Source organism: Pleurodeles waltl, chromosome 5 (genome assembly GCF_031143425.1).
Source record: "Pleurodeles waltl isolate 20211129_DDA chromosome 5, aPleWal1.hap1.20221129, whole genome shotgun sequence".
Taxonomy (NCBI): Eukaryota; Metazoa; Chordata; class Amphibia; order Caudata; family Salamandridae; genus Pleurodeles; species Pleurodeles waltl.
The window spans coordinates 443,004,664-443,025,455 of record NC_090444.1 but is presented as its reverse complement, the minus strand read 5'-3'; the positions used below and the strand labels follow the sequence as shown (position 1 = coordinate 443,025,455).

At 41.7% G+C, this 20,792-nt stretch overlaps 1 protein-coding gene across 5 annotated transcripts in view; it reads right to left on the bottom strand.

The window, feature by feature from the left end:
* Window positions 1-20,792, bottom strand: part of AFTPH (aftiphilin) — a 206,125-nt gene that overhangs the window by 107,701 nt on the left and 77,632 nt on the right. For all 5 annotated transcript variants that reach the window (XM_069234250.1, XM_069234251.1, XM_069234247.1 and 2 more), the window contains 2 exons: window positions 18,280-18,443; window positions 5,237-5,363 (listed from right to left, as the gene is read on the bottom strand). In XM_069234250.1, coding sequence (XP_069090351.1) covers window positions 5,237-5,363; window positions 18,280-18,443 — 291 coding nt within the window. The remainder of the gene's footprint in view (window positions 1-5,236; window positions 5,364-18,279; window positions 18,444-20,792) is intronic.

Below are 20,792 nucleotides of genomic sequence, written 5' to 3'. Positions count from 1 at the left end.
ATTTTCTTAGGATAACCCCTATTCAACAATCTAGATGTCAAAGATTCTGCGTTTTGAAAATAGTCTTCTTCAGTGGTACAATTTCGACGAATCCGAAGAAATTGGCCATAGGGTAAATTCTCCTTAAGAGACTGACGGTGATTGCTTGAGAAGTGAAGTAAGGTGTTTCTATCAGTAGGTTTTTTATATAGACTCACAGAGATATAACCTTCATTGGACCTAAGTCCTTGGTTAGGTTGAGAATAGCAACGCCCAAGCTCTGCTTTTTGATATGTTGTAATATATTCTGTGGCCTTTAACCAAGCCCATCTCACCCCCATCACTTTCATTTGTTCCTGGGCTTTCCTTTAAAAAATCCCTTGATATCATTGGTAAATGCTTTACGCTTGTCCCACCTTGAGACTCTTTTGTTACGCCTTGTAGACTGACCCTTTTACATGGATTATTGCACGATTGCTGATATACTTAAGCATGGGCAAACTATTTTTTACTTTTGTCTCTCCCCTTTGCACTCCATGGCAGCCATGGTGCTTTGAAGTTTCATACAGCGTGGTCTGCGCAAACTTGACCAGTGGCATCAGAGAGCTCGTCATATTGCTACCTAATTGGAGTCATTTTAATTTTGTTTTTGTCTCTCCCCTTTGCACTCCATGGCTTTAAAAAATCCCTTGTAATTGAAAAATACTTTACCTAAAAACACAAATCATCAAAGCGGCTCTCCCACCACAGTAGGAGAGTCAATACTACAATATTCACTGCATTCGGGGAAACTTGCCCCATAGTTCTTTGCGAACATTCCATTTACAAAATATTTTTGTTCATACCTCAGCCTGTGGTGGTCCTAGGACAATGGGACCATCTTCAAAACGTTCAACACGAGGTCCTCTTTATAACTACTTATCTCTGGGTCCCCACACCAGGTTAGTGGGGATCCCAAAATAATAACCCCTCCCATCATTCAGTGTCTTTTTAAGATCTCTCATGGATGGAACTTTTGTTTTACAGCTGGGAGTAGTTTGTGTTTCAAGGGCCTTGTTTGAAATAATATTCCAGTAGGCCTGTTAGCCCTTTAGTTATATGCAGGTCCACTGGAATTATGTGGCAGAGAGGGCCAAATTATACAGCAGGGTTGACCAATTTACATGGCAAGAAAAGTTCAGTTATGCATTTACAATGCCACTAGCTCTAACTCAAGCAAATGTGAGACCTATTGCATTGAAAATTTTCTTGCAATGACTGCACTGTTTACACTGCAGTAAGCATTTATATTTGCCTCAGAGAGAATGATTCTACTCCACAGCTGAAGAAAAGGACTAAAATATCCGTACCTTATCCTGAAGCCTGTTGGACTAAGGTTAGGCATCAGGGTGTAAGAAACTAGACTGCTCCTTGTGCAGTTCTTGACATATATGTAGTGCTCTATATGATACTGTTGGTAACCCCCATTCGAGGTGCCTGTCTGGTTTTGCATATCAGAACAAATTCATTCCTGAAATTCTGTCCTTTTCTGAGGATTAGGAAAGACTTTTGTTTCTTTTTTTTAATTTATACGTGCTACAGTCTGTAGTGAGCCCAACGAACCTGTATCCAAGAGGACTGTTTATTTCCCAAAGCCTGAATATTTCGAAAAATGTATTGTTATTAAATTATCAAGCCCTCTGCGAGAAAGGACCCTTGAAGTACAGAGGAGATCAAGTAACACCTTTCCATAAAAGGCATAACCATGGAATATTGCTGGAATCAAAACCTTGTCTATCCTTGAACTAGGAAGAGATCTAGTTTATTGTATTTCTGCACATATGTTAAGCTCTTCTGAGTGTCTGTAGAAAGGTTTGGTGGTGGACATTGTCAATTCAGGGATAGAGTAATGGTTAGTTTTTAGAAATGCAATGCACTTGAATTATATTAAAAATAAATAGGCATTATTGTAAGGATTACAGGGAAGGAACAGAGGACAAAGTGAAGGTAGGAAAAGTAAGTGGGACACAATAAGAGTCGTATACTGGGACTATCTGTCGTTTGAGAAGAACATCTCCTTTGACAAAGAAATTTCACTGATTGAGTGACAAACTGAGAAGAATACATTCAAAATTTACACTCATGCAGTATAAAATCTTAACAGTGAAAAATTCCAAGCTACTGTGAAATCCCTGAAACACTTCTTTCAATGTGTGATGTAGTATCCTTTAAAGAGATGTTTCTTCTTCAACTCTTTCCTAAACTGGGGCAGTATCTGGGATATCTTTATAGATATGGGGATGCTGTTCCAGATCCTGGGTGCTTAGATGGTAAAAGCCTGTTATCTTTTATTTTCATTTTTTAGACTGTATGTCTGCAATCTGATGGTGTCCTGGATACTAGTGTGCCAAGAACCACCAGGTGGTGAGTTTGTCTGCAAGATAAGCAGAACTGATGGCTTTCTAAATGATGCAGCTTTTTTTGAAGATGGTGCGGGCTGGCAAGAGTAGCCAACAGTACCAAGTTGTCTGTGTTTTTTGGTAATGTGTTCCCTGAAGGTGAGGGTGGTGTAAACAATGTACCTCATATGCTGGATGGGAGCTTCAGAATTCCTATCATCAGGATTCCGGGAAAGGAAAACATTGGCTAAGAATAAACTTTACATACCTATGTCAGGCTAACCAAAACATCCTGTCAGTAGCACAATCTAAAATAGCTGCTGACTGAGAGCAAATATATCAAAAAGTTCTCAAATAGGAGAATGGCCTAAAAACAAAGAATAAGAATGGTCATCTTGTTGTTGTTACAAGGATTATTTTTACTTCAAGAACAATTAAGGACAAATATATTGTCACACTACTTGACAGATGATGTACCCATTTGAGCTCAATGAAGATAGCTATAATGTCAGAAATGCATGCTTACCAATTTTATACAGCTTTGAAGGAGTGCTCTTGTATGCTTTGTTCAAGGAAGCTATAATACCACCTCTTTTAGAATTACCTATACTGAAGTGTTGTTTCTTTTGTTAAGAAAACCTGCAGCAATTCCTGACTTCACCTTCATGCATATATATTAAGCAACAATGTGGCTTGTGCGTAACTAAATGTTTTCCTCATTATCCCAGTGAAATGTAAGCATCTAGAGAGCCTTGGGCACACCACAGAGGGTTGAAGAAATGCAATATCTGCAAAACATATGTGCAGTCCAAAAAGAAGTATCAAGCAAGGTCCCATTCAGTTGTAGTTTAGAGAAGTACAGTGTTTCAAATAAATGAAGATGGTTTCTTTATTATGAGTTTTGCCTGTATTAACTGGGAAGAGATTATATCCCTTAAGTGCTGAGGGTCTTCCCACAAATGCTGAGCTATTTTTGACATTAAAGGCAGTTCAACATTGAGCTTTCATAAAAGTTTTCTACTAATTATATTGAGGTCAAATCTGATCCTATCTCCCACATGCTGAGGGTTGTTAAGGTGTACAACCCTCAGCAAGTGGGAAAGGGATCAGATTTGGAGGTGGTGGCACACAGGGTTTGTGATTTACCCTGGTGGGCCCAAGAAAACAGTTGAAATATTTATTGTTTTTACAAAATAGGAGAAAAACGATGTGCAAGGAAGTGTGTGCTTTTAATTTTTTTCGAAATTGCATCATCAAAAGGTTTCCTAAGCTATGATTGCTCTCTTCATAGCTTTAAAAAACAGGCAGCTGAAAAATCATCTTTTGACCCAAGTTCTTGTAATGTTTTAAGTGGCAGTCCAAATTTCCTATTTTTGCAGTTTCTACCTGGTGTGTAGGAAGGAGGTTTGACCCTGTACTAGTGAATCCAGAAAGCTACCTATTTCTGGAGACTGCAAAACATTTTCAATTCAGCAAGGGGTCACTGATGTAGACTGCTCAAGGTTTTCACAAAGGAACTAATTACTACAATTATAGAATGGTGACAGAAAGAACGAAAAAAGCATTAATACACCACTACTTCAGTCAGATTCTTCCCATCGCAGAGATATGGTGGTTGTAGATTGCGCCTAGGACAAGGTCATTCATACGACTCAAAATGTTTGGTTTACCCACCAGATGGCAGAAAGACTTATCTGCCAACATCAAATTCCTTTACTGCTACAGAAATGTGTAAGATTCTAACTAACACGATGTAGGTCTATGGGCTTTAACACAGTGTATTAATAATCCATGCTTAAATGCCAACTGGCTATAAAATATACATTTCAGAATAAATATGCCTACTTTCTGGCATAATAAACAGATGAGGCCTCTAGTCTTGATCAATGGACTGGCACCATAACTAATTCAATCTTTCTGTTTTGAGTCTAAGCTTCACCCAAGATGAAAAATGCAATCCGAGCACTCTTTTTGGTAGAAGCACACACCATCTGCCCACTCAAATGCTGGACTTAAGCAAACCAATGCATGGGTGGAGCCAAAGCCCCACTTCTCAGTAGTGCTTCTTCCTTTTCTACTGATTATCAAAAGTCGAGCAACTGCTGCACTGTCAAGCCAGACCTAAAAAGACCTTCAGATGATGCTAGAAAAATGAGGGTAGGCAGAAAATTATCTTAAAATATGCATCTCTGCTATTAATGCAGAGAATTAATCAAGTGAAGATAATAATTGGTTTATCAAAAACACTTAATACACAAAAATATATGGAAGATCAAAAGCACAGTAAATGGGATCGTAAATCCAAAATCCACAAATGAAAATAAAACTATGGTGAACTGTCAGAGGACTACACTCTGCACTGCTAGGACAGCTTTTAGCATTACATGCCTCTTTGAAGAGGCATCTGCATTTCCAGACAGGATTCCTCTTTACTTTTTAAACAGGAGAGTTTAAGAAAGCTTCTTTAATCCAACTGATCATTCATTGCCTATAAACATTTTATTCAGACTCTACAAAAAACATAGACAATGACTGTAGAAAAGTAATGTTAAAATACTTCCATATTTCTTTTGACAGTGAACTTGTATCTTCAATAAAGTGCTTTCAGGTTGATACACATGGTTGCAGATTCGTTGTGCATGAACTTAATGAACATCACCAGATTAACAGCTCGAAGGCTTATTTTCATAATTCTACTTATACAAAACAATGCCCTTTTCCTGAAAGATAATAGAAACTCTGTATCCTAAAGAGAGCAAAAGGGTTTCAAACCGAATGTTCGGTTTCAGTGGACTTTCAGTGTTTTTTCAAAAGAGATCAGCCAGGAAACTGCAAATGGGGGTGAAGTGTTAGCTATGGTGTTTATTTAGTACACTTACAATATTCCTGGTGTCGATTCCAAGGGAGCACAAAAGCATTTTGTTGCTATGGGAGCCACCCCACTGGTACCTCAACCCATAGCCGTCATGGATATTTTGCAGCTCCATCCACATGTTCAGCAGTTTCCTGTATATGCCATCACAAATGAAATAATCACCAAATAGCATATGACTCCACACACTCAATGACAGTGTAAAACTTTGACATGACTAGCATAGTATGCATTCTAATTAGACAGTGCCTAAACAATGGGTACTATGGAGATTCAAAATTGTTGGTGTATCCCAAATATAGTTATTGTAACTGAGGGCAATACTATCTAAGAGTATTTATGAACTTCCTAATTAATATAGAAATCTAAAGTAAACGTGGGTCATAATAATGATGCTAGTTAAACTCACCAAGGCAGGAATTACTTTTCAGAGATGATACACCTTTGAAGATATATATGTATGTTTAGCGGAAGAAAAAACTGTTTATCAAAGAATACTTTTTAAAATAAAAGGTATGGCCAAAATCTACAAGTTGGGCAATCAATGTTTCGAAGGTATGAGATCAAACACGTTGTAAAATGAGTGACTGCACATTTAAAGCGTGCTTTATATTGAAAATCATGTATAGTGCTCAATGTAATCTCTAATCTACTGCTCTGTCTTTCTAGCCAGTGGGGAAGTGACAGACATGACACTTTAAAAGACATTTGGGTTTTATGTAAAAGTAGTAGGAATTGTTCCTTACATGTTATGCTTCTTTTTCGGCAGGGGTATTCTATCTAAATCCATAAACATCAAATATCTCTATACATGAAGGGAATCCCTCAAGTACTTTTGTACAATATATTTTTAATTCGAAATTCATTAAAATAAATGAAACGCACCTCTAAAAGGCAACCTTTTTCTACATTTTTTGTGTTTTAAAAATAGCCAATAAGCCAAATCATCTAGCGTAAACTTAACTAGAAACGCCACGGTTTTGTCAACTGTGAAACAAAAAGGAATGTGAGCCTCTAAAAAGGCAGTAACCAGATTGAAAAATGGATGTAGCATCTTACTAATTCCTGAGGCAGGGCCTTCCTATTATGTCCTGCACAATCAGTAAGGAAGCTAAGTTCTGAAAGAAACAAAACATCAATGTACCAGCCCCAGAGTCATAAGAAACAGAATAGTGCACAGCAAATATAGGATCTAATCTACAAGAAACTTTCCGACAAATGCCTTGAATAGGGACATAGGGCTGGTTTGCCTCTACTAGAATGGGCTTTAAGTTTACCAGGCAAAGGCTGTTCGTTTTTTGATAGTATGCTATGATACAGGATTCTGTACACCTAGCAATAGTCTGCTATGTGGAAACTATGCCTGTGGTAAAAGCACTTTAACTGACAAACAGTAGTCTGGTTTGTTGCAAATTGCTTGCCTTTTCCAGATCCACCCTTTTAAAATCTGGTGCATGAAGGGCCATTTCTGCCCCAAAAAATGATTTAGGTGAAAACTGGAGATTAGTCAGAAAGGGAACAAAGGTGAGATTGAAACTATAACTTCGTGTTATGAAACCACTTTAAGGTTCACCTGGGAAGAGAACTTGAAACCCTCTGGAAGACGTAATGGATACCAGGAAGGACACTTTTCAAGACTTTTGCGTGGCACACCTAAAGCCCACTGTAGCTCCCCTGAAGAACGTCAGACACTCAAGAACCAACTCCTGAGCCAGCTGGTACACCGAAGACCTCAGAAACTCCAAATGACTATGCAAACAGCTGGAGAGAAAATGGAGAAGCAGTCGGGATACCACTGCTAGAAACACTTACAAATCTGTGTCCACAAAATACTACTGCCAACTCAACGACGCAACAAAAACAGCCCTAGGTCTCAGGCTGGAAGACAGCTCCAACAACTGCAAAGAGCTCTTTAACATCGTCAAAGAGTTCTCCAACCCCACAGCCGCCACTATCACCCCTTCACAAGACCTCTGCAACAACCTTTTCAATTTCTTCCACAACATAATCTTCAACATCTACAGCAATTTCGACCCCCAACTCAAGACACAAGAACTCATTAACCAGCTTCCCACCACTGCCAAATAGGACCACCAGATCACAACCTGGAAAACTTACCCCAGAAGACAACACCGAAATTATGAGAACAATCCATTCAAGTATCCCCACTAACTCCTGCTCCCACCATATCTTCAACCAATGAGGAACTCTGATCAGCTCCCTCGCCACCACCATAATCATCAACACCATCATCATCACCACCATCAACACCGCCCTCCAACGTGGAACCTTCCTGGACAACTGGAAACATGTAGAAAACACAGCTCTCCTGAAAAAAGCCCACAGCAGGACCCAAAAGAGCATAGCCACTACAGACCCATCTCAATCTGCTCTTCCCATCCAAAGTGGTGGAAAGAGCTATCAAAAAGCAACTCTCCAACCTCTCGTAGTTTAGATTCTGTAGTATTCATAGCATGGAAACCGCTCTTATTGCAGCAACTGATGACATCTGGACCAACATGGGCAAAGGGGAAATTGCAGCACTTCTACTACTTGATCTCTCAGCAGCCTTCAACACGGTCTCCCATAGCACACTCATCACAAGATTGAACAACTACGGAATCAATAGCCTCGACCTCCGTTGGCTGGCCTCCTTCATCTCCAACACGACACAGCGAATCAGGGTCCCGGTCCTACACCTCTGAACCTCATTTGAGGATTTCCCCAAGGATCATCGCTGAGCCATATGTCTTCAACGTCTACAGAACATAAGATCACCCACAATCAACACTGTATACTACACAGACGACACCCAGCTCATCTCTCCCTCACAAACAAACACACCACCTGGACCAACTTCAACACCTGCACGTCTAACGTAGCAAACTGAATGAAACAGAACTGCCTAAAGCTCAGAACAGATAAAACAGAAGTCCTGATCCACCAGAGCTTTCCATGGGACTCCACCTGGGAGCCAACAGACCTGGGACCCAGCCCCATCCCACCGACCATGTCAAAAATCTAGGCATCATCAACAGACTAATGATGGGCTTACAAGTGAACACTGTCGCCCCCTCCTGCTTCTTCATCCTTCGTATGCGCAGCAAGATATTCCATTGGCCCCTCCACCGACACCAGACGAACAGTCACTCAGGTCCTTGTAACCAGCAGCGCACTCTATGCCAGCATCACAAATCAACTCGCACAACAACACCAGACCACCCAGAACACTGCCACCAGACTCATCCTCAACACACCCCACAACATTCGCATCACGCCTGCCTCAAAGTTACACTGGCTACCAACCCAGAAGAGATGCCAATTCAAACTGCTCACCCATGCATACAAAGCCCGCCACAAAGTCAGACCTGCCTACCTCAACCACCGCCTCAACTTCCACCAACCCACCCGGAAACTACTATCAGCATCACTCCATCTCCGCAGCAGCAAGTTAGTAGGACTCCCCTTTTTCTACATTGTCCCAAAATACAGGGAACAACCTTCCATGCCACATCAGGACCTCCCCATCCCTTCTCGAATTCTGCAAGAAACTGAAGATAAGGTTATTCAACTATGAGACCGATAGGCTTACTCACCTACCCAGTGCCTGGATACCCCTCGGGTGGTAAGCGCCCTCTACAAACCAACCTAAGACATATCAGAAATTTGGGCTATACAAATTTAAGGGCCATTCCTTTTTATATGACATCTTTAAAAGCTGAAAAAAAGACTAAGGCTTTCTGACTGTTAGTAAAAACGTTCACAGGGCAGTTAAAAATAATACCTCTGACTGACATGTTGGCATCAATTACGAGTCCTGGGTGTCTGCACCATTATTCATCAAACCCAATAATGAAAATGTCACTTACCCAGTGTACATCTGTTCGTGGCATCAGTCGCTGAGATTCACATGGTATGCATGAGCTCGCCATCTGGTGTTGGGTCGGAGTGTTACAAGTTGTTTTTCTTCGAAGAAGTGTTTTCGAGTCACGGGACCGAGTGACTCCTCCTTCTGTGCTCATTGCGCATGGGCGTTGACTCCATCTTCGATTGTTTTCCCCGCAGAGGGTGAGGTAGGAGTTGTACTATAGTAATAGTGCCCGCGCAATGAAAAATGTAAGTATGTACCTATTAAAGGATTAAGTAATATATATACAAATGTACAAAATTGAAGGTAACTTCTGAACTGCTACAGGCTTCCGGGGAGGTGGGTGGGTCCATGTGAATCTCAGCGACTGATGCCACGAACAGATGTACACTGGGTAAGTGACATTTTCAGTTCGATGGCATCTGTCGCTGTAGATACACATGGTATGCATAGACTAGTAAGCAGTTAGTTCCCCATAAGCGGTGGTTTAGCCTGTAGGAGTAGAAGTTGTCTGAAATAGAGTTCTTAATACAGCTTGACCTACTGTAGCTTGTTGTGCGGATAGCACATCTATACAGTAGTGTTTGGTGAATGTGTGAGGCGTAGACCAAGTGGCTGCCTTACATATTTCCTGCATTGGGATGTTTCCTAAAAAGGCCATTGAAGCACCTTTTTTCCTTGTTGAATGTGCCCTGGGAGTAATGGGCAGTTGTCTTTTTGCTTTAAGGTAGCAGATTTGGATGCATTTAACTATCCATCTGGCTATACCTTGTTTTGATATTGGGTTACCTGCATGAGGTTTTTGGAATGCAATAAATAGCTGTTTAGTTTTTCTGATGTTCTTTGTTCTGTCAATGTAGTACATTAATGCTCTTTTGACATCTAATGTATGTAGTGCTCTTTCAGCCACAGAATCTGGCTGTGGGAAAAATACTGGTAGTTCTACCGTTTGATTTAGATGGAATGGTGAAATAACTTTTGGTAAAAATTTTGGATTAGGTCGTAGGACGACCTTATTTTTATGTATTTGTATAAAAGGCTCTTGTGTTGTGAACGCTTGAATTTCACTTACTCTTCTTAGAGATGTAATGGCGATGAGAAAGGCAACTTTCCAGGTTAGGAATTGTATTCCGCAAGAGTGCATGGGTTCGAAAGGTGGGCCCATGAGTCTTGTTAGAACCACGTTTAGGTTCCATGAAGGAACAGGTGGTGTTCTTGGTGGTATAATTCTTTTAAGCCCTTCTATAAATGCTTTGATAACTGGTATCCTATACAAGGAAGTTGAATAGGTAGTTTGCAGGTATGCAGATATTGCTGCAAGGTGTATTTTAATAGAAGAGAAGGCTAGCTTTGCTTTTTGTAAATGGAGCAAGTAATTTACTATATGTTTTGGAGTTGCATCTAGTGGTTGTATCCGATTATGATGGCAGTACCAAACAAATCTTTTCCACTTACTTGCGTAGCAGTGTCTAGTGGATGGCCTTCTGGCCTGCTTTATGACTTCCATACACTCTTGGCTAAGTTGTAAGTGTCCGAATTCTAGGATTTCAGGAGCCAGATTGCTAGATTCAGCGATGCTGGGTCTGGGTGTCTGATCTGTTGGTTGTGTTGCGTTAACAGATCTGGTTTGTTGGGTAGTTTGATGTGTGGTACTACAGACAGATCTAGCAGTGTTGTGTACCAGGGTTGTCTTGCCCACGTTGGTGCTATTAAAATGAGTTTGAGTTTGTTTTGACTCAATTTGTTTACTAGGTAAGGAAGGAGAGGGAGAGGAGGAAAAGCGTAAGCAAATATTCCTGACCAGTTCATCCATAGGGCATTGCCTTGGGATTGCTTGTGTGGGTATCTGGACGCGAAGTTTTGGCATTTTGCGTTCTCTTTTGTTGCAAATAAGTCTATTTGTGGTGTTCCCCAGAGTGTGAAGTAGGTGTTCAGAATCTGTGGGTGGATTTCCCATTCGTGGACTTGCTGGTGATCTCGAGAGAGACTGTCTGCCAGCTGATTCTGGATCCCCGGAATAAACTGTGCTATTAGACCAATTTGATGGTGGATTGCCCACTTCCATATTTTTTGAGCTAACAAGCTTAACTGCGTTGAATGTGTTCCTCCTTGTTTGTTGAGATAATACATCGTTGTCATGTTGTCTGTTTTGACAAGGATGTATTTGTGGGTTATGATTGGTTGGAAAGCTTTTAGTGCTTGAAAAACTGCTAATAATTCTAGATGATTTATATGCAGTTTTGTTTGATGTATGTTCCATTGTCCTCTTATGTTGTGTTGATTGAGATGTGCTCCCCACCCTGTCATGGAAGCATCTGTTGTTATTACGTACTGTGGCACTGGGTCTTGGAAAGGCCGCCCTATGTTTAAATTTATACTGTTCCACCATAGAAGCGAGAAGTAAGTTTGGCGGTCTAGCAACACCAGATCTAGAAGGTGACCCTGTGCTTGAGACCACTGTGAGGCTAGGCACTGTTGTAAGGGCCTCATGTGCAGTCTTGCGTTTGGGACAATGGCTATGCATGAGGACATCATGCCTAGGAGCTGTAGTATTGTTCTTGCTTGTATTGTTTGGTTTGGAGACATGTGTTGAATGACTCTGTTGAAATTGTGGATCCTTTGTGGGGTTGGCGTTGCTACTCCTTTTGTCGTGTCTATTATGGCTCCTAGATATTGCTGTACTTTGCTTGGCAGAATGTTTGATTTTGCAAAGTTGACGGTGAACCCTAGTTTGTAGAGGGTTTGTATGACTTGATTTGTGTGGTTTGAGCATTGTGTGAGCGAACTGGTTTTGATTAGCCAGTCGTCTAGATACGGGAACACATGTATTTGCTGCCTTCTGATGTGTGCAGCGACTACTGCTAGGCATTTTGTGAATACTCTTGGAGCGGTTGTTAAACCAAAAGGCAATACTTTGAATTGGTAATGTATTCCTTTGAATACAAACCTTAGATATTTCCTGTGTGATTGATGTATTGGTATATGGAAATATGCGTCCTTGAGGTCTAGGGTTGTCATGTAGTTGTGTTTTTTGAGCAATGGTAACACTTCTTGTAGTGTGACCATGTGAAAGTGGTCTGATTTGATGAATGTGTTTACTACTCTGAGGTCTAGAATTGGTCTCAGTGTTTCGTCCTTTTTTGGTATCAAGAAGTACAGTGAATAAACTCCTGTGTTTATTTGTGTGCTTGGTACTAATTCTATTGCATTTTTTTGCAGTAGTGCTTGAACTTCTATCTCTAGAAGCTGTGAATGGTATTTTGATAAATTTTGTGATTTTGGTGGTATGTCTGGGGGGAATTGCAGGAATTCTATGCAATAACCATGTTGGATAATTGCTAGGACCCATGTGTCTGTAGTTATTTTGTCCCATGCTTCGTAATATTGACGTATCCTCCCCCCCACTGGTGTTGTGTGGGAGGGGTGAGTGACGTGTGAGTCACTGCTTGTTGGTAGTGGTTTTGGGGCTTTGAAATCTTCCTCTATTCCTAGGGAATTGCCCCCCTCTATACTGGCCCCGAAAACCTCCCCTGTACTGTCCCTGGTAGGTGGGCGGTGCGGACTGCGAGGTGCTAGCTTGTGTGGCCTGACCCCGAAACCCTCCTCTAAAAGGTGTTTTGCGGAAGGTGTTATAAGATCCTCTGCTCTGCGGGGAGTAGAGTGCGCCCATGGCCTTGGCAGTGTCTGAGTCCTTCTTGAGCTTTTCTATGGCTGTGTCGACCTCCGGACCGAACAGAAGTTTTTCGTTGACTGGCATGTTAAGCACTGCCTGCTGAATTTCTGGCTTGAATCCAGACGTTCTGAGCCATGCGTGCCTACGGATGGTAACCGACGTATTAATGGTCCTCGCGGCTGTGTCTGCTGCATCCATGGAGGAGCGTATTTGATTGTTGGAAATGTTTTGACCCTCCTCAACAACCTGTTTTGCTCTTTTTTGCAGATCTTTTGGGAGATGTTCAATGAGATGCTGCATCTCATCCCAGTGGGCTCTGTCGTATCGCGCTAGCAGCGCTTGTGAATTTGCGATGCGCCACTGGTTTGCTGCTTGGACAGCAACCCTCTTCCCGGCTGCATCGAACTTCCTGCTTTCTTTATCTGGGGGAGGTGCATCCCCAGAAGTGTGTGAATTTGCCCGTTTTCTGGCAGCCCCTACCACCACAGAATCTGGTGGCAGCTGAGAGGTGATGAATACAGGGTCCGTAGGAGGCGCCTTATACTTTTTGTCCACCCTAGGTGTCACTGCCCTACTTTTAACTGGCTCCTTGAAAATGTCCTTTGCATGGCGTAGCATGCCTGGGAGCATCGGCAGGCTTTGGTAGGAGCTGTGGGTTGAAGAGAGGGTGTTAAATAAAAAATCATCCTCTACTTGTTCCGAGTGGAGTTCCACATTATGGAATAGTGCTGCTCTAGCCACCACTTGTGAGTAGGCTGTGCTGTCTTCCGGTGGTGATGGCCTAGTTGGGTATGTGTCTGGGCTGTTATCAGACACTGGTGCGTCGTACAAGTCCCACGCATCCTGATCTTGGTCATCGTGGCTCATGGCGGTGTGAGCTGGCGAATGTGACGGGGTGTAAGTTGGCGAAGCCGGAGTTACAGGTGGAGGTGAGGGAGGAGGTGTTACCTTTTGTGCTGTTTGTTGCTGAGAAGTAAACTGAAGCGTTCTCTTTCGTTTGACAGGTGGAAGGGTACTGATCTTCCCAGTCCCCTGCTGAATAAAGATACGCTTTTGCGTGTGATCCACGTCAGTGGATTGCAGTTCTTGTTCAAATCTATGTTTCTTCATTTGAGAAGACATAGAATGCTCTTCAGTATAGGAGCCAGAAACAGGGTCTGATGTCGCTTTTTTCGGCTCCGAAAACCCTGTTGATTGTTTTTTCGGCTCCGAGGTAACCTTCCTCTTTTTCTGTGCCGAAAATTCTTGGCCTCTATGGTCTTCGGCGCCACTGTCTCGGCGTCGATCCGTGTCGACACCGAACTCTCGGTGTCGATGCTTCTGTTTAGCACTCTCTCGGTCCCGAGGAGGCTGCGTGCCGGTGTCTCGACCGGAGTCGGACGATCTCGACACTGAATGGGCCTTTTTCGGTGCCGATTGTTGGTCACCGAGAATTTGGGTGGAGCCATGGCCGGTTGGCAGTGGCGTCCCCTGGGCCTTCTTTCCTTTTTTAAGGTCTGATCTCGACGTCTTACTCACAGTTTTTGTAGAGTCTAGCTCGTCGGAGTCTGAATCCTGGATGGAAAAGGATTCCTCCTGTTCCTCTTCTGTCTCGAACTGTCGACGCTCTTTTGGCGTGGACGCCATCTGCAGTCTTCTCGCTCGACGGTCGCGCAGAGTTTTTCGGGACCGGAACGCCCGACAGGCCTCACAGGATTCTTCGCTGTGCTCGGGTGACAGGCACAGGTTACAGACCGAGTGTAGGTCCGTATAAGGATATTTGTTGTGGCATTCGGGGCAGAATCGAAACGGGGTCCGTTCCATCGGCGTTGTTCTCCACGCGGTCGGGCCGACTAGGCCCCGACGGGGTGCCGAAATCTACCCCAAAGGGCACCGAAGCGCTTCGATGTTCAACGCGTCGTCGTATGTGTCTATCTCGAACCGGATCGCAACGATACCGTCGAAAATCTTCCGTTTTCAGCTATCTTTCCGTTCCGAAACTCGGAGCGACAGGAACACGTCCGAACCCGATGGCGGAAAGAAAACAATCGAAGATGGAGTCGACGCCCATGCGCAATGAGCACAGAAGGAGGAGTCACTCGGTCCCGTGACTCGAAAACACTTCTTCGAAGAAAAACAACTTGTAACACTCCGACCCAACACCAGATGGCGAGCTCATGCATACCATGTGTATCTACAGCGACAGATGCCATCGAACATAATGATATTTTGAGGATCATTATTTATCTGATACGATAAATAACGTCAATTACAAGTTTTGTCCTGAAAAATAAGGCTTCACAGGCGCATTTAGGTGCTTACAGCACCAACATCAGCATGTCCTTGTGTTTATTGGACCTTTTTCAACTGGAAAATTTTGGCAGGCTTGGCCTGTTGAAATTTATAGGGTGAAAAATCTGAATGCTCCTAAAATCCAGTAAACTTACAATTCCGACACCTGTGCGAAACGTGGTTTGCAAAAGTGCTGTTATTTTACAAGGTATTCCGTAATCAAGACCTAAATGGAATAAATAAAGGGAGATAAGTAGACTTTAGTAGAAGAGAACAAAAGGGGTGATTTGGCCAGATAAGGCAGTACCATAATTTCTTTTCAAGTTCTCAGGTTCATTTACAGGAATCTAATGCAGAATTCCTTCCAATATTATCGAAGCAGCTCCTCTAATAGGTTTTTTAAGAAATGGTATTGAATCTTGTGCATCACTGGTCCATGATAATAGATCTTCAAGTCGTTAGAGGTAATACTACACTGTGTTTGTATCAATTGTTTACAATGTCACATACCTAACTATCTCTTGTTATCTTCTGCAACAAGGGGAACTGGATAGAGGTATTGCTCCTCATCCGCACCCCCTAAGCAGTCAGCTCATCACAAGTGGCAGGATGAGGGAGATTTTTTTCAGGGGTACAAAACATACCTTTGGCCACCAAATGATGCAGCTGGCAATGCCCTTTTGTTGTTTCTTGCCGTTACAGAAAAGGGACTCCTAACATTGCTTTAATGCATTTTTCAGTAAGGGATGCAGAGCTTTTATTGGTCTTGGCATAGCCATTAAATTGGATTGTTTTTTCTTTTTCACAAACCTGACCAACTTGAACACATCAGTCTCTTTTTTATGTATTGAATGTCATCATCTGTCTGTGATCTGAAGATTCAAAAGCTGGAGAAAGGAAGGGCCATGTTGTGGTTCAGGAGTCTTAATAATTTTAGCCAGAAGTATCGTTTTAGTAAAATTTCAAAGTAGAACTCTAGTCCACCTAATCTTTTGCAACACAGATGGACTTATTACAGATAAACACCCCATCTTCACTGTTTACTTGAAGACTATTATATTTTTGTTGGAAAGAAATCAACAGGTTTCTCCAAGCAATTTACCAGTTATTTGGTGTACGTTCCAAAGAGAGCTGAGGAACAGTTTCATCTGAAGTTGCTGCACTTTGGCAAATGTTGTTCGTGATGGAGTCCAACTCTGCATTCTTTTAATCCTGGAAAAGCAGAAACTGAGACTTGTGCTTTATAGCAATATTCTCTATTGTGCTGCTGGCGTGTGTCAGACGAAGAAGGAATCCTATTCTTACTTTTTCCTCATTACTCTTTTCACCAGTTTGACAAAAAACTGAGTCTGTGTAGTCATCAACAGTGGCACTGACGGTACGGGTGTAACGTCTCTGGAAGAAGAAATGTCATCCAGTGCAGGTTTCAGTCTTAGAATGTTTAAGGTCATGGAGCTTCCAAAGTTGTCCTATAGTGCAATTCTTTCTCTCATGTTTCTATGAAATTCTCATTACCTTTTGTGATGCCAAGTGAGGAGTTCCTTCATTTTCTTTCTCCTGGGAGGATCTTTCAAAATGGTACTTCAATGCCTTTTGAGCCAATGACTGGATCCGTCTCTTTTGTCTGTTGATAGTGGAGGAGGATTTGGCAATGCCAGCACATAAGCAGGCGTATCACCAAAGGTTGTACTTCTTCTGCGGTGGACAGACCTTGTGGATGCCATGGCATCTATGGGTTGTTCTGCTGCTGCTTGTAATGATGGATGCTTGTCAGTCAAAGTTTCTCTTGCGTCTGCAGCAGACAGGATTGTCCTAATACTCTTCCAAGAACGGCAGCTTGGGTTTCAAAGGTATGAACCCTCAAAGCCAAAAGTGCTAAAGAAGAACACCCATGGGATACTGTGGGTCTTAACATTAAGAAAGATCTCAAGTGTGCAGAGACCTTGGAGTCAAGTTGTTAGCATCCGACAGCCTTGAATTTAAACCCTCAATGTTTAGTTTATCAACATCAAATGTCTCGATGTACACCAGGAAAAGGAATATAGATGAGAGGGTTTGGGTAAGTTCACATCTATGGCTGACTACATGTTTGTTTGCTTCACCACCCCCCTAAAGATTGTGGATACTCAAGGTGCAAACCCTGCTTGCCCTTCCTCCCCCTAAGGTGTGGAACTCCATACTTGCCCTGAAGCCTCCTGTAAGGCATCTCCAGTCAAACATTTCCTCATAGATTGTGAACCTGGAAGGCAGAAGAGGCAAACATCATGCTCATCCTTCCAGGTGGCCCTGCCACAAGAAGGCCATTCTTCAAATATTGCCAGCATGGTAACTGGTCAACAGGAAGAGAGAAGTTGACACAAAAACGGACTAAAGGTACCTATCTTACAAACTGAATGCTTACCAACCAAGCAATCTATTTGAATGACAGGAAGGTCCAGTTTCAGTAATTCTAGAATGAGCATTACCAGCTTTTGACTCTGTTTACTGAGTAAGATAGAGGCTCTCATTCACTAGTGATTTTCCGTTTAACAATGGTAAAATCCGTTGTATTTTAGTTAAATGCACTGTATTAGTCATCTGGCTTAATGGCAGCATTTTATTTAAAATATATGAAAATACTGCCACAACATGCTTTCTTTATTTTTCAACTACAAAAAGTCTAAACAATGTTCAGAGGATCCTTTATCGTGTACAGACATTCTATTGCTTATGAATGGTAGAGAGAAGAATCCTGTGAAAACTAAATATAGTTCCTGATTGGAAACACAACCAGGAACTCTAGTGCCCGCCAACTCTCTGTCAAACATGCCAGACGTCATTAACTTAAACAGTCAATCTCTAACATATTCAGTGCAATTAAATAGAACATTTAGATATTGGGTTTGAATACCCTAGAAAGAGTCAAAGTCACATGTTTGGAAAACTTTTTAAAGGCAGTTTCTAAACTTGAACTTTTAAAATGTTATATGGAATTCAACCCCACTGCTTTGGCGGATTTCATTTAAATGCGGGGGAAAAGTTGTAAATACTCTAACCAGGTGTAGCAGAAAAGGGGCAGAAGCATGTCTGGGGCCAGTAACAATGTGTGGCTGTGTTTCCAAATATTCAGGACTTCTATGATTGAAAAAAAGTAGAAAACATTGACAGTTACTTTAAAAGAACAAGATGCATCCTGACAATGTAGCTAGAACAGACAATGTATAGTTCAACTAGTTTCCTAATTGGACACCTTACTTACCTGTTCTCTACAGTGCCGCCTCCTGATTTTTCTTGCTGCTTTGCTTGTTTTTCTTTAGCTTCCAAAAAAACCTCTAGTGTGGCGACTGTTTCCTGTTCTTCTAGGACAGGGATGGAAGGAAAACAGATGTGGAATATTCGCTCCAAGCGACCAATTAAGGCAGCCTATGACAGACAAAAAAAATCCTCAAAATTAATCAGATTTTAAAAAAATCTTCAATTCCCCCTTGAAACACAAGAGAAGAAATGTAATCACGTTGAACAAATAGTTAAAGTGTGCATAAGTTTAGCAATGTCTTCAACTAGTTATACATTTGTTGTGATGAGCATAGAGGTTTGCACTGGACTAGCGATGAAAAGATTTTGAGGAACTGGGTAACCAATGATGAGACCAAACTGAGTGTCTTTACTAACACGTTACTACTGAAATTTTATGAGAAAATACATCAGATTTTAGCCAGTTCTGCCATGCAGAAGAGACCCATTGTCAAAATACAGCCACACACAATATGCTCTTGGTTCTACTACTGACGACTGCACACTGCAATGGACAGCATTGCTACTGTGTACTAGAAAATAACTCAAATAAACTTGTTTTTAATACTAGTTTGCCATTTTGAAACACTGTAGCAGGTACAGCTATTAAACGACTTAATGGTATACAATGTATTAACTTTTAAAGGATGGAAAAAGTCTGAGAAGCAGTGCAGGGTTTCACACTTGGGATCTGCATGTCACGTATAGATATGCAGTGAGCTCCAGTAATTAATTTGACTTTCCACAAGTGTGATTTACAATCCAATAGACTCTATATAGTAACCTAACTACCTATATCTGATATAGGAGTCCCAGCTAGATTGTATGCAGACCAGGTCACAAAGTTAAAAAAAGAAGAAAAAATGTTTTGCATTCAACAGATCACAGACTCAATCACTTACTATCCCTATATGTGTCACAGTTTAAAATAAAGATAACCATGCAAAGGACATGTAGATATCAAAATAGTTGGAGAACGGAAGGCTGTCCCATCATCACCCATTACCAAGATATTGCAAACGTCAACCATAACTGAATCACTTGGAGTATTTACAATTAATCCTTGCTGTTGATCCACTACAATAAGTCTCAACATTTGAAACAGATTCTACACCCAGAAATTCTCACCATTGGCCACGCCGAAGCAAGGAAAAGGCAATGACTAAATGTCAGAAAATCAAGCATGGCAGAAAGCCTTTGTAAGTCCTTCTCACTCAGCACATTGAGGAGCAAAATAAATGATCAAAACCTGAAAGACGTCAACTACACCTTACAATCCCCTATGTTATCCAAGACCGTGCTTCACCTATTTAGTCAATCTGGTTAGTTAGGAGGCCGCAGCAATATTAGGCAGTCACCTCCACTCTCAATATCACCACCTCAACAAATACCTAAAACACTCCCCGAAAAAACTGGGCTGCATGTTAAACACAATCCCAAATATCTCATCCTCCCCATTCCCCAGCTACCTCTAGTGTAAGACCAGAAAAGGAAGCTTGAAAGTATCAATTATTTCCAAAGTGAACCACTCAAATTCAAACAAAATCAACCAAAAACGGCAAATGGACCCACTAAGACAAAAACGAAAAGATGTACTCTTATTAGAGAATGTGAGCAGGAAGTGCTAGTCTGGGAAGAACAAAATCCCAGTCTTCAAAAAGCAGCAACTTTCTAAGGCAAAGGTCAAAAAGCCTCCCATGTGCCCAAGCCATAAACGAGTCAGTATTTCTATCTCACTTAACAGAAGCCAACCTCTCAACTTCCAAAAGATGAGCAAAGGCGGCAAGAAAATTTCATGAATACTTTACAAGACAGAAGTGCTCACCAGAACACAGTTTCTTATGCCCCCAGAAATGTACATTTGTCTTGGCCTCCAGGAGAAGTGCACAACCATAATTAGAGGTAACGAGGCTGCTCCTGCCCCCAAGCTACACATTAACCCAATTTTATGATCCAAATTAACAACTGTACTTCACAGGGATCTTATGTCTTATGCAGAAAAAATACGACCTACAATTTCTACCTAACCCCCAGATAAGCAGGGTCAGCCCCAATCGTTGAATTGAGAGCCACAGCATTAAACTGTATTCAAATATGCCTGATCAAACCCTCACTTTAAATCTAGCTCTTTGCAAACACTGTCAGCCAGAGGACAACACTGGCAAAAAGGCAAAACGGTGACCTATTAAATATCAACAGGAACTTCTTTAACTCTAATGGTGCCAGCATAAAAGCAAATGAGGAACAGGTATGTACTCAAGAGGAATGGATATCAATTCGAACAAAGTGGACCACAAATGCATAACCACACAAAGACAACCAGCATCCACGCACAGAGAACGGATCTCTACAAAAAGGGAATTCAGGAATACCAGTGAAACTGGATAACCTCACAAAGCAAACCACAAATGTATATCCTTCAAGAAAGAAATACAGCCTCAAAGTGAGATCTCATATATGCCTTGAAAAGTGTTCTAC